At 35.3% G+C, this 17,394-nt stretch overlaps 1 protein-coding gene across 1 annotated transcript; it reads left to right on the top strand.

Annotated features, from left to right (window-relative positions):
• The first annotated feature begins 1,229 nt into the window (after window positions 1-1,229).
• On the top strand, window positions 1,230-3,425 carry LOC148585376 (uncharacterized). The gene is made up of 4 exons (XM_088516736.1): window positions 1,230-1,562; window positions 1,664-2,653; window positions 2,779-2,835; window positions 3,420-3,425. Exons 1-4 carry the CDS (start codon window positions 1,290-1,292, stop codon window positions 3,423-3,425), a joined length of 1,326 nt encoding a protein of 441 aa, XP_088372862.1. The 5' UTR covers window positions 1,230-1,289.
• The last annotated feature ends 13,969 nt before the right edge of the window (window positions 3,426-17,394 follow it).

Below are 17,394 nucleotides of genomic sequence, written 5' to 3'. Positions count from 1 at the left end.
CCTGAATGACTAACAACAAATTTGATTGTTTCTTTTAGGGATGGAGGACATACCTAATGCTGCACGTGAAGATGGAGATGTACAAGGACAAGGTGGAGAAGGTGGACATTCTCAATCAAAACATTTCAAAAGCCCCCGAGTTAAAACTAAGGCTGCCCGTTCTGTTACGCCATCCAAGAAACCAAGCGGGCAACCGACCACCAGCCGAGGAGGTACATAGAAATTGAAATTGAGTTGGACTCTTATGTTGTCACAATTATTTATGGTTTTTATTAGTTGATTCTTTTGTTTTAGGTTTTTTATTTTAATTTATTTGTATATATTTTTCAGTACGTAGAAGAAGAAGAAGACGGGTTGCTCAACCGGTTTTGCAGGACGAGGAAGACAATCAGAATGTTGGTGCGGACACCGTGCCCAAAACTGGTAAAAAAAAGAATGGACGTGGTGGTAGGCCACGGAAGAAGAAAGTGGAAGAGGATATTGATGAAGTTATCAAGGAGTTGTTGACTGACTTCGAAGCAACCGATGGCGAGGATGAGGACCTTTTCTATGATGCTGCTGAGGTCAATAAAGAGAATGATGGGACGTCCAAATGGTGGGAAAAAGTTGACATTAACATAGGTGATAAAGGAGCCGATTTTGGGGAAGAGGAATCTGATAATGAAAGTGATGGTCTTGCAAGTTTGCAAGAAAGTGATGCTGCCGAGGTTGGAAAAAAAAGGAAGCGGTATAGACAGTTCAATCTGAAACATGACTTGAAGATTCCAGTGATGTTTGAGCTTGGGGATCAATTTGCAGATTCAAGTTCCTTCAAGATGGCACTGAAGACGCATGCTGTGCAGAAAGGGTTTGATTACAACTACAAGCACAATGACACGAGTAGGGTGAGTGCAGTCTGTAAATTAGACCATTGCTCATGGAGGATTCATGCCTCTACTGATGCTACCAGGACTTCTTTTCAAATTAAGACGTACTACCCGGTTCATATTTGTGGTAATCAGTACGAAAACTCCAGATGCGATGTTGAGTATCTTGTTCGTGCTTATAAGAGGGACTTCAAGGATGACCCCACGTGGACACCATATGCATTGAAACAGAGGGTGAAGAGAGACCTTAACATCGATGTTCCTATTGACCGTTGCTATAGAGCGAAGAAGGAGGCATTGCATCAAGTTTTTGGTAGGCACTCTAAGCAATATCGCCTCACACGGAGATACGCAATGGCAATACTCAGCACGAACCCTGGTAGTAGTGCTTTTGTACACAGAGATGGAGTATTCTTTCAGCGGATGTATATTTGTCTTGATGCATGTAAGAAGGGGTTCAGACATGGTTGTCGGCCCATAATTTGTTTAGATGCTTGTCATCTAAAGGGGGAATATGGGGGGCAATTGTTGTGTGCCATAGGCAAGGATGGCAACGACGACATGTTCCCCATTGCAATTGCTGTGGCCGAGGCAGAGACAAGAGATTCATGGCAGTGGTTCATTGCCATTTTATTGGAGGACTTATGCGGGTCAGAAGGCGGACTTGGTTGGACTATAATGTCTGACAGACAGAAGGTATTTAGTGTAAAATACTATTTATGTTCTTATTGTGTTATTTTATTCCTTTTATTCCTTTATGTTGTTTCATATAATTTAACATAAATTTATGTGTGTAGGGGCTTGGAATTGCAGTTGAGGCTGTGTTGCCACATGCTGAGCATCGCTTTTGTGTTCGGCATCTACATGCGAACCTCAAAGCGAAAGGCTACACCGGGAAAGCTATGAAGGATGAGTTGTGGGGGGCTGCACGTGCAGCCAATGTTTATGCGTTTGACCATCACATGCAGAATATATTGTCAATGGAGAAAGGTGCACACGATTACCTTAGTGGTGTACCGAAGGCATCATGGTCCAGACATGCTTTCAACTGCCAAACCAAAAGTGATATGTTATTAAACAACTTGGCCGAGAGCTTCAACGCGTGGATTAAGGAAGCTAGGATTAAGCCTATACTGACTATGCTTGAAGAAATTCATCTGCAAATAATGGCACGCTTCCAGCAGAAAAGGAATGGAATCCGGTCGACGCACTACACAATATGCCCAAAGATCCAGAAAAAATTGGAGAGGTCAAAAAGTGGTGCAAGGGATTGTATTAGTCGGTGGCAGAATGAGTTGGAGTTTGAGATCGAGGACATATACGAGCCACAGCGTTTAGTCCGGTTAGATCATCGCACATGCACATGTGGACGATGGCAGGTGAGTGGGATCCCTTGCTCACATGCTTGTGCTGCAATTTACATGCATAAACAAAAACAAGAGGATTATTTGGATGATTATTACAAGATGGACAAGTATATGCAAGGATATGCAGCTCGAGTGTATGGCATGGAAGGTCCACAGACATGGCCAGCTGATGATCCATGCGATGAAATCCAGCCACCTATCATTAGAAGGGCTCCTGGTCGACCAAAGATTAGTAGGCGAAAAGCTGTAGATGAGCCAACTAACCCCTACAAGCTAACCCGTAGTGGATATATTGTTAAATGTGGAAATTGTGGGGGTTTAGGGCATAATTATAAAGGTTGTCATTTACCTTTGAACCCAGACCGGAAGAGGTGGAAACCGAAGAAATATAAGCCGAAAAAAGATGCTACTCAAGCACAGGTAAAACAAATACATTTTACAACATAAGGTTCATATTCCAAAATTTGTTAACTTAATTATTATTGTACAAGTAATATAATAATTATTGTTGGTATTTGTCTGAATGTTTGGTTAAATTATTGTAGGGATCACAAGCTCAACCCCACCCAGAAGCAGAAGCCCACGGATCATCACAGCCAAGTGTACGTACACGTAGGGCTACTCAGTCACAGGTAAAATTCAAGTTTTTTTTTTTATTAAGAAAACTCTTATTTCCCGATGATTCCATAGCTGCTCACTAATATATGAAAGTTTGCTAAAATTGGTGGTGGGTACTATTCACAATTCTGGTTGAGATTATGGTATATTTCAATTAAATTAAGCTCGAATTTGGGTTAGTGTGAAGTGCATTCAATAAGCTGCTTTGAGCTGCAGCATTGTAAAGTAAATTAAACCAATGCTGCTTTGAACTGCAGCATTGGTTTAATTTTTTACTCCACAGTGATGGAAAAGGCATCGGATGCTTTGGAGTTTGCAGGCCGGACTTTAAGATAATTTCCTGTGTATGTGGCGACCAATGGATTGTCCTAAGTCATCACCATACAAGTGTCCCACATCATTAATTCCCAATATTGTCACCAAGTTCTTCAATTCTACGGCTGTCAAAAAAATTAAAAATATATATATTACTTGTCATTCTAAAATGAGGAAAAACCAAAAGGTATAACTTAATATTGGTTTGTCCTGTTGTTGGCTTGTAACTTTTAATTTTGCTCTGCATCTCCAGCAATAATCCTTGTTATCAAAAAAAGCTAACTTTACTATAATAGAAACTGGTTATTGAGATGTGATTTTGTCTTTGCTTATGTAATGGATGAACTCAGTATAGCTATTTAGGATAAGGTCCGATGGTGTATGCATTTTTTCAGAAAACATTGATGATACTATAATAGAAGCTAACTCTACTTATCAAAAAAATATAATCAATAAGTAATGGGAGCTAACTCTAAGCTGGAAGTTTTGGAGGGTGCTTTAAGTTTAAGGTTAAGGAGGGTGCGTTAATCTTTGATTTCTATTAGAAAATTGTCTATTTAAAGTAGTGTTTGTAGAAGTAATATAATAATTATTTGGAAATGCTTCATAATCTTTTCCTTTTTTTTAACGCATTTTTTGGATCCCAACATGAACGACAGGCAGAGGTAGAAGCCCCCGGGTCATCACAGCCAAGTGTACGTACACGTAGGGCTACTCAGTCACAGGTAAAATCCAAGTTTTTTTGTGATTAAGAAAACTCTTATTTCACGATCATTCTCCCCCCCCCCCCCCCTTTTTTTTTAAACGCATTTTTTGGATCCCAACATGAACGACAGGCAGAGGTAGAAGCCCCCGGGTCATCACAGCCAAGTGTACGTACACGTAGGGCTACTCAGTCACAGGTAAAATTCAAGTTTTTTTTTTTATTATTAAGAAAACTCTTATTTCCCGATGATTCCATAGCTGCCCCCTAGTATCTAAAAGTTTGCTGAAATTGGTGTTGTAATTTAGTAAATTAGTCTGCGGTTTTTTTTTGCACTTAAAAAACTCATATACTTGTGCTTAATTTGTAATATTCACAATGATTTCCGGTTTTTTTTTTTTTATATGTTGGTATTTGTCTTAATTATTATTTTTGTTAACGCATTCTTTGAATCCCAACATGAACCACAGGCGGAAGCAGCAGCGGAATCATCACATCATGGTAGTACACGTAGGGCTACACGTGTACTAAGAAGCCGAGGAAGTGGTGCCACACAATGATCACATTTATCATTTACAAGATCTCTTCATTTTGCCTTTTTCCCGTATACCTATTTCATAATCAAGTGATATGTCGGCTTTTTTTGTTTTATGTTTGTAATATAAAAAACAATTGGGGGATTCATTTTGGGACTTTATGTGCTTGTAAAATTCAATGTTGTTCATGAAGCATTAAACGTGCACTGTTGTATATTGAATTATATTTTGGAATTTCGTCATGGCAATTACCAATTCCAGATTGTATTAGTGGACGGATAAAATTAATTCTGCCTGCAAATTCTACTGTAGGGTTCAATATTTCAGACTTAAGAGCAACATACAAATAATCATAAATCGCCGCATACAAATAAAACTAATGCATGGAAATAGTTGTTCCATAAAAGTAATCAGCCAACCTGATAATTACGAACAATCTGGATTTTTACATAATTGTTACATAGAAGCCATAACCATATATCCACGTGGACAACATAGCTCAGTAAACAATATCCTTGACAACAACAAAATAGATAGTCTATTCCACTGATAATAATCTAATTGCCTCATTCTCATGCCTCAATGCCCCATCAACCTTAGACAAATCAACAGTACACAAATCACCAACAAAAAAACCAACAAATATGTTTGGATCTTTAGTTGTCCCCTAAGTAATGACACTTCACATTTCAGGGAATGAACTTGTTTATACAACGCAGGTAGGACCTCCCTTCCGCGAGCACAAGTTTCTTCGTCATACCATTGGAAAAAACGACATTGGCCAACTTTCTGTAATTACACAAAAAAAATCTGATAATTACGAACAAGTACGAAGTAATAACTATTTGTTAAAACCAAATTATCCAAATTCAAATACCTTTTTACGGTCATACATAGCACACCCATAGAATCGCCTCCCAGGATTTTTTATAGTAGTGGATGTTATAATTGGGCTTGTAAGTCCGCACCTACACTGCACAGGTTCCATATCCTCTTTCACCGATGATGTTATAGATGCCGACGACATTGACTGTTCATTTTACAGTAAAACCCACAATTATTAGAAGTAATCACAGTTCCCTAATGGGTTTCACTAAATAAAATTCACAAACCTTTTTCATCTTCCCATCGTAGAATTCACTTTCATTGTATCCTATCCCGAAATCTTTCTTCCTCCTGTTCATCTTATAATATGAACCTAACAATATATAACTGACATGTGAGAGAATAATCAAGATCATAAAAGAAAAATAAAATCAAGCTTCCCAAAAAATTATTCTCACTTCAATTTGTAATCTAAACAATACTGGGAAAAAAAATGTACCATAAACCCTAAACAAAAGATAATCACATTGTTTAAAATGTGATTCCCCTGCAGAAATAGTACTGCTCAATTTGTAATCTAAACAATATTAAGTTGTTAGTGTAGTAGCTGGAGATGGTATATGAGCATAGGCGGCTCCCTACAAACATGCAAATATGCAGTGTAATCAAACATGCAATAAAAAGAAATTAGCCGTAACATCCAACCACGTATATAATACTGCTCAATTGTAGAATGATGAAACTTCCCTAAAAAAATTTACGAAGTCATCAAAACCCAACCAACCACAATCTATCATATCCCAACAATAATACCACTTTTTTCTCCATTGAAAAATACTTTTCTTCCAAATGTTAATACTAATATGATTAACATTTCTTCCAGTAATTGACCTTTCTTCTTATCAACTAAAAAGGTGGCAAAAATATTGGAGGACCTAAAAACAAATACATGCATAGAAAAGTATGGCATGAACTATTAGGTAAAAAAAAAAAAAAACCAAAATTTCAAAAAATACTGTTCAATTGTAGCATGATGATGCTGGCGTAAACTATGCACAAAGAATTCCTATTTTCATGTCCTCGACAATCCACCATTTGAGTAGAGAAGCAAAAAAATCAAATAAATAGTTATACAGATGAAAAAATCCCCCTTGACCAACTTGCCAGTTCACACGAAAAAACAACTGTCTCATTCCAGGACCACAACCAAGGTGGACCACACCCACTGCCAATCAACAATAATATTGGCTCAAAATCGCAATATTCGACAGATGTTGGACAAACAACAGGTTGGGGATGAGGTTTCAACCAAAAGCTTCCAACACAACAAAAAAATTCAAAAAACAACTATTAAAGGCTTCCATTTCAGTCAATCAACAAAACCCACAAAGAAATTTCGGAAAATACCTTCGTCGAAACCAGATTTTTCCGATTCAAAATATTGTGATTTGAAGGAAACCTAGCCTGAAAAGTGACGCCGGAATGGGTGATTTAACCGGTGGGTACTGTCGCCGGTGGCCTCTGTCACTGGTGGTTCTGTCTTCGGTGGGTTCTGTCGCCGGCGAGGTCTGCGTCGGTGGCGTCTGCATCGGTGGGTTGCCGCTTGAGGTGTATCGGAAGGCTTGTATTTTGACCGTATAAAACTTGAGAGTTTCAAAGAAGAAGGCCTCAATTTTAAGCCAAACTCACCGTTTTGGATGGTCCAAAACGGTAAGTTTTATATCCTACGTGTCCAATGTGAACACGTAGGATACAAAATTGTACTGAGGTGGACTGAAGTAAAACGGTGCGTTTAACTCAAATAACGGAAGTTAACAAAAATTAACGGTAAGGAGTTTTTAAGTAGTCTCGAGTGACCCAGGGATTAAATTTCCGAAAAAAAATACCCAGGGAGTTTTTTAAAAAAGCGCGTTTACCTAAGGATTTTAGATATGATTTCCCTAGAAACTAATACAATAGCACTTTCATAGCTCAGTTGGTTAGGGCACCCGTTTAGTAAGCGTGGGGTCGGATTTTTCTTTTCCAGAATACAAATTACTATAGGAAAACGAAGACCAATGACTTTTCACCTGAAAAAATTTAAAATTCTCTTTTTCTTCTTTCTTTTTAATTTTCTATTTATAATTTTAAAATATCGTTTTCTTTATTATTTTTATAAAATTGAGAAAATATATAAAAAAAAAATTTTTTTTTTTTAAAAAGACTCCAAAATATACACCTAGAGTGGGTGAATATGTGTTTAACAAAAACTAATACGAAATTAAAAATAAGAAGCATGCAACAATCAATCACCAAAATATGTAAAACAATAAATCATAAATGCACAAATATTTTAGTGACGAAGAATAAATTTTTTAGAAAACTCTCTAAAAGTAAAACCCATTTGGAGCAACTAACCCGCCCCCCCCCCCCCCCCCAAAAAAAAAAAATTTGGCATTGACCAGTTTGATAAGATTACTGGCAATTACCCCAATATAGCTAACGAGTAGCTAACTGGAAAACCGCCTCCTCTGAGCATCATGAGAGTTAATACATACAAAAAGTGAGATGAATTTGAGAAATCTAATGGAAATTATTCTCAAAATTTAGACACTATGCAACTAATAGAAATAATGAGCTGATCAAACATGGTAACAATGTGAAGATTTCTATCTTAAACTATGTAGTTATTACATCTTGTAAGAAACCTCTTCCTATGGCCTAGTCACCCGCATCCAATACACTTCCCATTTAGTAATAGCACAAGCTTAAACATTGTCCGGTAGTGACCATCTCTTTCTTCAATGAATGTGATCACAACTATTTCTACATGGATAAGTTGAGCACAAAATTGACATAGTGAAAACAATTTCTTTTGGAATATCATCTTTTGTTTTCTTGTTTCACTCTTTTTCTCCTTGAGGTGCTTAAAACAATTAGGGGAATGTTGGAATTTTTAGGTTGTAAGTTCAACTAGCATATGGTCAATTTGATAGATACAACTAGTCAATCTTCTTTATATGGTTGCCTATCAGAACTCACCTTTAAAGCAAAAAACAAATTCAATATAAACTTAAATGTGCACAAGAGTTCAAGCATAGGTCAATTGTACTACATGAGAATAAGCTTAGATAATAACAAAACGAGTCTATTAGAACAAATATTTATCTCATGCATAGTAAGAACAATCTAAGAAACAAGGAATTGAATTCATGAAGTACATGAGAGATGAATGGACTATCAAGGTTAAGGTTGTAAATGAACAAAGCTACCAATGAGCTTGCTCAGGATCGGCTCGATAAAGCTCAGCTTGTGCTCGACTCGGTTATTAAATGAGCCGTTCGTAAACATAAAACTACACTTAATTATTAAACGATATATACCCGTATAAAACTCAGCTTGCTCGTTTAAAGTTCGTGAACATACTTGTATAAGGGTTCGGCTCGCTTATTAGCATGACTCGTATATATTTATATATTTACATATTAATTCATAAATATATGTATATATATTAATTGATAAAAATAACTTATATAGTATATAATTTAATAATAAAAGTTAATCATATGGTCATATCTTAAATGATAACCATTAAGTATCTAATGCTAATTGAATCATCAATTTGAATCGTTATTGATATGATTGAATGGAAACTTATTATACTTAATTGTATCATTAATAAAAAAAAAATTATTTTGTTTCTTTGATTTTTTTTTTATACTACAAAATTTAAATAATCTGATACAAGTCGAGCTCGAGCTCGAGTATTGGGCTCAAGCTTAGCAAAAATTTCCAAGCTTGAGCTTGGATAGGGTACCAACCCTGGCAAGCCAAGCTTGGACATGAAATGGGGCTCATGTTAAGCTCGAGTTCGACGCAAAATTCAATGAGCTAAGCTTGAACAAGCACTACTCGCTCAAGCTCGACTTATGTTAGAAAAAGACCCACAAAAAAAAAATGTAGGAAATATAATAGTTGATATATTGAATTTGAACTCTACATAAGTTAATAATGAATTCCACAAATCTAATAATTGATCTATTGAATTTGAAGGAAATATGAGAGAAATATGGACAAATTATTGACACCAATAATTTCTCTTTTATAAAAGAAAACAAAAAAGAAACTAACATTTATTTCTTTCACCTGATTTTTATAAAACAGTATCCATTTAAGGCCCCAAAAACACTAAGAGTTCACTTAACATTTCACATGGAAGAAGAAACAAATTAGAAAAAAAGGGAAATATTCTTTTTGTTTTTGTGAAAGATCGTACTAATTATAGGTCCTATACCATATCATTACACGATCAAATGTATGAGTTCTCTTGATTTGAAATATCGACTATAAAAAGTTATAAATTTGAATATTTTATTTATCCTAAATTTTATATATAAATAGGATTATTACAAATAGGGGTGGGCAGATTAATCGTTTACTACCTACGGATTGCAACAGAACCAACACAAACTGCCTACCACTAGAAGTCAATCGGTAATCGGTTAAAGATTTTTATAACGAAGTCAGTTCGATTCTGTTAATCAATATAATTATTTTTTTTTATTAGTTAACCGATTAACCGATAAAAATTTTTTTTTGGTAGAACATATGTATGGTGGACTCTTATTGTGTTAATTAATGGGCCCATTTAAATTTATTTTTTGTCCAATAAGCTATTTTAGCCCAAAAAAGCAATTTGATCCCCAAAACAATCAGTTTTTAGCCAAATTCAAAAAACTCATGGTTAAAAAAAGGAGAAAGTCTTCTATCACGTCTGGCTGCAAAAGGCCACTTTTACAGCAACCAATAGAATAGGTACACGTTAGCTAGATACACTTGATTTTTTTTTTTTTTTTTGACATGCCCACACAAGGGAAGGGGGAGGGGGGATTCGAATTAGTGAGCTTCACTTCATGAGGCGTGGTTTACAGTCGATTGAGCTATCCCTTAGAGACAGCTAGATACACTTAAAAAAATATGAACAAAAACAATGGATCTTTAAATTCAAAGAAAAAAAAAAACCATTTTTTTATCTTATTCATCCCTAACACAATGTAAAGACATGCCCCTACCCAACACCAAATCCCTACTACCACTGCCCAATGCCCATTAGCCATCGACCCTGCCCAACACCACCGTATTTTGGGTTGCAAATCTTTGTCGATTTGTTTGTTGGTTTGTTCCTTCCAGCAAGGTGAGGTTATATATATATATTTTCCAGTTAGCATGTTTGGTTTGTTCCACTGCCCAAGCTTTGTTTTTACAATTTTTGTTGAACCATTTCCAAGCTCTCCCAAAATCTTACATCTAGAAATAAGAAACACAACATTAGCTTGTAGATATTATAATCATACTTGTTGATGACAGTTTTCTTTTGGGCTTTAAACCTACGAGTTTACTAGGATTTCTAGGTCATTTCTAAGCCTATAAATAGACCTATAAGCCTCACAAATTAAACACACAATTTAGAGAGGAAGCTGTAGGAGAAGGATTGACGGCTCTTCAAGGAAGCGTTTTTTTGGGTTTATTCTTTTCCTTTTTATTTTATTATGAAGATGATTAGCATCAAACTTATATGTAACTAAATACTTTAGTAGGGTTAGATTTAAGCCTTAATCATGTCTCTTTAATATTTCAATATTGATGCTTTTATGATAATCATATTGTGATGCTTAATTTGATTATTTCCTGCTTTATTGAATTCCTCATATGAATGTGTGTGGCCAATATATGCATGTGGTATGGATTAGTTATTTAAGTCAATTTGGATGATTGAGTCTTGGGCTTAGTAGAGTAACAAAAGATATCCTTACAGATTCTTGGGGTAATCAACATGGGGAACCAGGAGTATACACCCATGCCCTAGGCCTCGTGTGTTTGTCGATTTTCGTTGAATTTATGCTTTCTTAAGGAACAACTTGGTATACATCCATGCTAAATCCTTTGAGAAAGAAAAGAATTAGAGTATACGCTCATGCCTAATTCGCTGATTAGGGAAATCAATAGCTTAAGGAGTATACACCCACGCCTTTAAGTTGGCAAACATTAAGTAATCTCAATATGATAGGAACATTGGCATATTGTTATATTATTTGAGTATGATTAGTGGTGGATATCAAAACCCTACTAAAGTATTTAGTTACACATAAGTTTGATGCTAATCATCTTCATAATAAAATAAAAAGGAAAAGAATAAACCCGAAAAAATGCTTCAGTCCCGAAGGCTAAAGCGTAAGGGGTTTCTTCGATTGGCATCTTCTTCGTGGTTCGGTACACCCAAAGAACTTCAGGGAGATCCTCAGCCTAGTCTCCCTTGCGCTCACCAAGTTTTTTCTTCAAAATTTTGAAGATGGCTGATAAGTGCCAAATATTGCAAATTTGGACCCCTTTATTTACATTAGTTAATCCTTTAGCTGTGTCGTTATTTAATATTTTGTGTTAGTTTTGTGTTTTTAGTGTTTTGTAGGTCATTGAAGAAAAACTGCAGCTTTAAAGGGAAAAATGCGAAGTTTGGAAGAAAGCATACTTTGAGAAGACCTAGATTGTGTGGTTAAGTCTAACCAAATCCAAGAAAAGGTTAAATCAGATTCAAGTTCAGATTGAATAAGATTTTGGATTGGATTCAAATTTAGATTCTGCACATGTCTTAGTATTTTGACCATAACTCTCCGCTCAAATATCGGATTGAAGTGATTCAAATGGTATTGGAAAGCTATCTCAAAATACTACAATTTGTTGTGAAATAGGATTTTCGTAATTCGTACAGTTACTATGTCAAAATCGCCCCGTAATTAAAGGACACAAATCTGGACGAATCCTATTCCGATTTCAGACTTCTATTTTGACTGGGAGACAGACTTCCGAATTATCTAGGTTTACTTCGGCTTCTAGGACTTCCCTAAGCCTATAAATAGACTTCTTTGCATTCAAGAAAGGAGAGACAATCCCAGAGAGCAAAATTCTTTTGTTTAGTTTTTCTTTAGGTTTAGGTTTAGGTTTAGATTTTATTTTTATGTGGAGCTAAATTCCCAACTAAGGTTGGAGATGAAGCCTCACCGATGAAGAACATCAATACTTTTATGTAAGTTTTTATTATTCTGATTTTATTGGGTTTTATATTTCAGTTGTTTTACTTCTAATCAATTGTATGGAGTGATTCTTGGATGTCTCTTGTGATTCAAGGATACATTTGATGATTTGAGATAATTTCATATGATTAATTGCTTAGCTTTTAACTCATAAAAATTGGATATCCCTTGTGATTTGTTCTATGGATACATCTGGTGTTTCAATTGAATTTGGATTCCTTTTGTGATTTGGTCAATGAATGGATACATGGGATGGTTTTGATTAATTCTTTAAAGCATAGTAAAACATATTTATGATTTAATTTGTGAGAACTTCGGATTAATATTGATGAACATAAAGTATGTTGTTATGATTTGGTGAGTGTGAATTTCCAAACCTTAGTACCTTTATCCTTAGATTTACTTATTTTATTTAGTTTATGTTTATCCTTTAATTTTCAAAACTCAAAAATCAAAAACCCTTTTGGAACTAGATTAGGATTTAATTAGTTTAGATATAAATTGCTCTTTTAAAAATACAATTCTCTGTGGGATCGACCTCGCACTTGCAATCCATAAAACTACAATCGATTCGTGCACTTGCGAGTTAAATAAATTTGCACAACAAGTTTTTGGCGCCGTTGCCGGGGAATTGTTCAAATTTTGAAACCAATTTATTTCTAAATTAGTTTTATTCTTCTACTAGTTATAAGTAGGATTTTATTTTTCTGCAATTTGTTTTGTTTTATTCGTGTTACTAATAAATTAAAAAAAAAAAAAAAAAGATTTTTCTTGTTATTTTTTTATTTATTTTTTTTGGCTTGTTTTACAGTTCTCCCGCAGCACCTTCCCCAATCAGCGCGATTGAGCGCACTCATAGCAAAGGCAGCAGTTCTGTAGATCTTTGCCAAAAATTTATTTTTTGGTCCTTTTTGTGAGTTTTTAAATTTTAGTTTTCATTTTTTTTTATTGTGTTAGCTGTTCTTTTAGTTTATTTTATTTAAAAAAAAAAATTTGGTTAATGTTTTATGTGGGATATCTGCATGCTAAAAAGTGAGGAGAAGCATGAATTTTCATTTTAATGATTTTAATGCCTCTCCTAGTTGTAGGACACCAGCTCCTACCAACTACCCTCAAAATGTTTACCCACCTAAACCATGTTCATTTTGTTTCAATCCTTATCATGAGGAGAACAATTGTCCAGATTTGCGAGCTGAGCTCAACGACTTATGGGACAAATTAGACCAAATCAGAGCAGCTAGATCTAACTTTTCATATGAACAAATGAACACCGGTTTCTCCAGCCCGGGGTTTGATTCAAATTTCAATTGTTATAACCCGGACTGGAGCAACCAATTTGATTTCTCAGGATCAGCTCCGGCTACAGGAAATTATGCTCACCAATTTGATGAATTGTACCAGTCAGAATATTCGCAGTTCGATTATCAAGCTCAACCGCCTGTTTATCAGTCTGCCACTCAAGTGTCACAGCCTGCACCACAGTCATCACTGGCAGACATGATGAAAGCATTCATGCAATCAATGGATAAGAACATACAAGATATGAAGAATGCTACCATGAGCAATTCCCAAGCTGTGCAGGAGCTGAGGAAGTCCAACATGGCTAATGGCAGAGACATACAAGAACTTAAGCAGGCCATGACCAAGATAGAAGGACAGATCAGTCATCTAGTTGCTGACTTCAACAGAATAGAGGAAGAAGAGCTTCAAAGTCAGCTGATGGCTGAAAGGCACTACATGATTGATGAGGATGATTCCGAAAATTCTTATCATGAGCATGCCCAAGTCACCATCACACTTGAGAGTGAGGAAATTGTGGCTAACAAAGAGGAGGAAGAGAAAGAGGAGCAAGTTGAGCACCCTGAGAATAATGAGCCCCCAATGGATCCTAATCTGCCCAGTGACATGGAAGTGAGTACTGAAGCTCCTGCCAGCATCACTGTCCCTCTTGAGACACATCAAGAGCCCAAAGCTTCAGCGCCTAAATATTTCAAAGAGCCATTTTATGTCAAGATACTCAAGGACTTGTGCACACAAGCACACAAATCTAGGAACCACTTTCCTAAGACGATCCTTCAAAGCAAGAAATTCTACATAAGATGGCGAAACATCCTTCCAGAGGGGTATGAAGTTTTGAAGAAGAAGGGGTGGAAGGGATTGGTTGGACATCCGCATGATAGGGGGAAGCACTGTAAAGTTTTCTCCTCCAGTTTATTTTCTGCACTTCACTCCACAAATTCTTTCTTTCCTTTTTCATTATATTGCATTTCTTTTTATTTGTTTTTGTTTCTAACAGCAATTAATCTTTTGATGTTTTGTTTTTGTGAAAAAAAAAAATATTGCTCTTAGTTTTTGTTGACAGGTGTCTTGGTGTTTAAGTTTGGGGGACGCCCTAGCCTTTTTCATACCTTGAGATTTCTTTACTTCCGGTAATGTATTTCTATACTACACATTGAGGGCAATGTGTAATTCAAGTTTGGGGGTATGGAAAAACACTTTGTCTATTTATTTTTGTTCTTATTTGTTTATTTTTATTTATCATTTTGTGTTAAAAAATTGAAAAAAAAAAAAAAGAAAAAGAAAAATTGTGCTATGTTGTTGTCAAGTTTGAGTTAAACTATAACTGTGATTTGCATTTCATTAGCTTGCTTAAAGGGTTGAACATCATCATTATGTCATTAGAAGTTTGAGTCATTTGACTTATTTTTAGGTAAAAGAGATTTCACTTGTTTTGAAATAAATTTTTATGAGCACATTAGCATGTTTTCTGTGAGGTATGATGTTTTAGCTTAAGCTTGTTCTCTTTGAGATTTGTTGGATGACCTATTGATGAATAACCATTGGCTTGCAAGATATATATATAAAAAAAAAAAAAGAAGAAGAAAAATAAATAAAAAAAGAGAAGCAAAAAGAAAATAAAGATCATGTTGAGTTTTTCACTGAGTAACCGGACCTCTTGCCTCGTTAAGCATTGAGTGTTCGCGTCAAAAGGTGTGAAGTTCAGTGTTAATTTATGATATGGCTAATCTGACTTCGTAGCCTTTTTGACTTAAGTTAGTAAGCTCTTAGAGATGTTCTACATCTAGTGCCCTAAAGCCACCTGGCTTGGGAGTCATTGGCCTAACACTTGTTACATGAGTCAATTAGAAAGCTTAAGGGAGTTAGACATTGCAAGGCCTATTAAAAAAAAAAAAAAAATGCATATCTTGCCTCTGTGGTTTCATTTGTTAGGGATTCTTTCAAATTTTATGGAACTTGTCTTGAGTTTAAGCAGAAAGCTTCATGATTGTATGCTAATTACACTTTACACTTTTTAGAACATATGAGGTCTCAATTGTCCATTTATGAGTAATTTGATTTTGGATTTCCTTTTGACTGTTATTATGGTGTTTGTCTTTTTAAGTTTGCTCATGAATAAGAACCATGGTTTATGTGAAACTTCTTTCTTGTTAACAACATAGTGCACAATGTTTGTGGGTATCATTCCTGTTAAGCCCTCACGAGACTTCACTCGTCCACTAGGGATGCCTAGGGGTTTAAAAGGCTTGTTGCATATGCTAAATGCAATCGTCTCTCCCACGAAAGAGGATTTATGTTTCTTGCTTTCATTTTACTTTTTGTTTTGTTTTGCTAAGGGACTAGCAAAATGTAAGTTCGGGGGTGTTTGATAAGTGCCAAATATTGCATATTTGGACCCCTTTATTTACATTAGTTAATCCTTTAGCTGTGTCGTTATTTAATATTTTGTGTTAGTTTTGTGTTTTTAGTGTTTTGTAGGTTATTGAAGAAAAACTGCAGCTTTAAAGGGAAAAATGCGAAGTTTGGAAGAAAGCATACTTTGAGAAGACCTAGATTGTGTGGTTAAGTCTAACCAAATCCAAGAAAAGGTTAAATCAGATTCAAGTTCAGATTGAATAAGATTTTGGATCGGATTCAAATTTAGATTCTGCACATGTCTTAGTATTTTGACCATAACTCTCCGCTCAAATATCGGATTGTAGTGATTCAAACGGAATTGGAAAGCTATCTCAAAATACTACAATTTGTTGTGAAATAGGATTTTCGTAATTCGTACAGTTACTATGTCAAAATCGCCCCGCAATTAAAGGACACAAATCTGGACGAATCCTATTCCGATTTCAGACTTCTATTTTGACTGGGAGACAGACTTCCGAATTATCTAGGTTTACTTGGGCTTCTAGGACTTCTCTAAGCCTATAAATAGACTTCTTTGCATTCAAGAAAGGAGAGACAATCCCAGAGAGCAAAATTCTTTTGTTTAGTTTTTCTTTAGGTTTAGGTTTAGGTTTAGATTTTATTTTTATGTGGAGCTAAATTCCCAACTAAGGTTGGAGATGAAGCCTCACCGATGAAGAACATCAATACTTTTATGTAAGTTTTTATTATTCTGATTTTATTGGGTTTTATATTTCAATTGTTTTACTTCTAATCAATTGTATGGAGTGATTCTTGGATATCTCTTGTGATTCAAGGATACATTTGATGATTTGAGATAATTTCATATGATTAATTGCTTAGCTTTTAACTCATAAAAATTGGATATCCCTTGTGATTTGTTCTATGGATACATCTGGTGTTTCAATTGAATTTGGATTCCTTTTGTGATTTGGTCAATGAATGGATACATGGGATGGTTTTGATTAATTCTTTAAAGCATAGTAAAACATATTTATGATTTAATTTGTGAGAACTTCGGATTAATATTGATGAACATAAAGTATGTTGTTATGATTTGGTGAGTGTGAATTTCCAAACCTTAGTACCTTTATCCTTAGATTTACTTATTTTATTTAGTTTATGTTTATCCTTTAATTTTCAAAACTCAAAAATCAAAAACCCTTTTGGAACTAGATTAGGATTTAATTAGTTTAGATATAAATTGCTCTTTCAAAAATACAATTCTCTGTGGGATCGACCTCGCACTTGCAATCCATAAAACTACAATCGATTCGTGCACTTGCGAGTTAAATAAATTTGCACAACAATGGCCTTATTGGTGGCTTCTACTTGCCCATTCGCTTGAGGATGTCCCGGGGATGAGAAATAGTTTCTGATGTGGAGCTCGGCACACCATTG

The sequence above is a fragment of the Corylus avellana genome, chromosome 5 (assembly GCF_965113065.1).
Source record: "Corylus avellana chromosome 5, dhCorAvel1.hap1.2, whole genome shotgun sequence".
Taxonomy (NCBI): Eukaryota; Viridiplantae; Streptophyta; class Magnoliopsida; order Fagales; family Betulaceae; genus Corylus; species Corylus avellana.
Note: the sequence above shows the minus strand (reverse complement) of the source record. Positions and strands in the feature narration are given on the sequence as shown.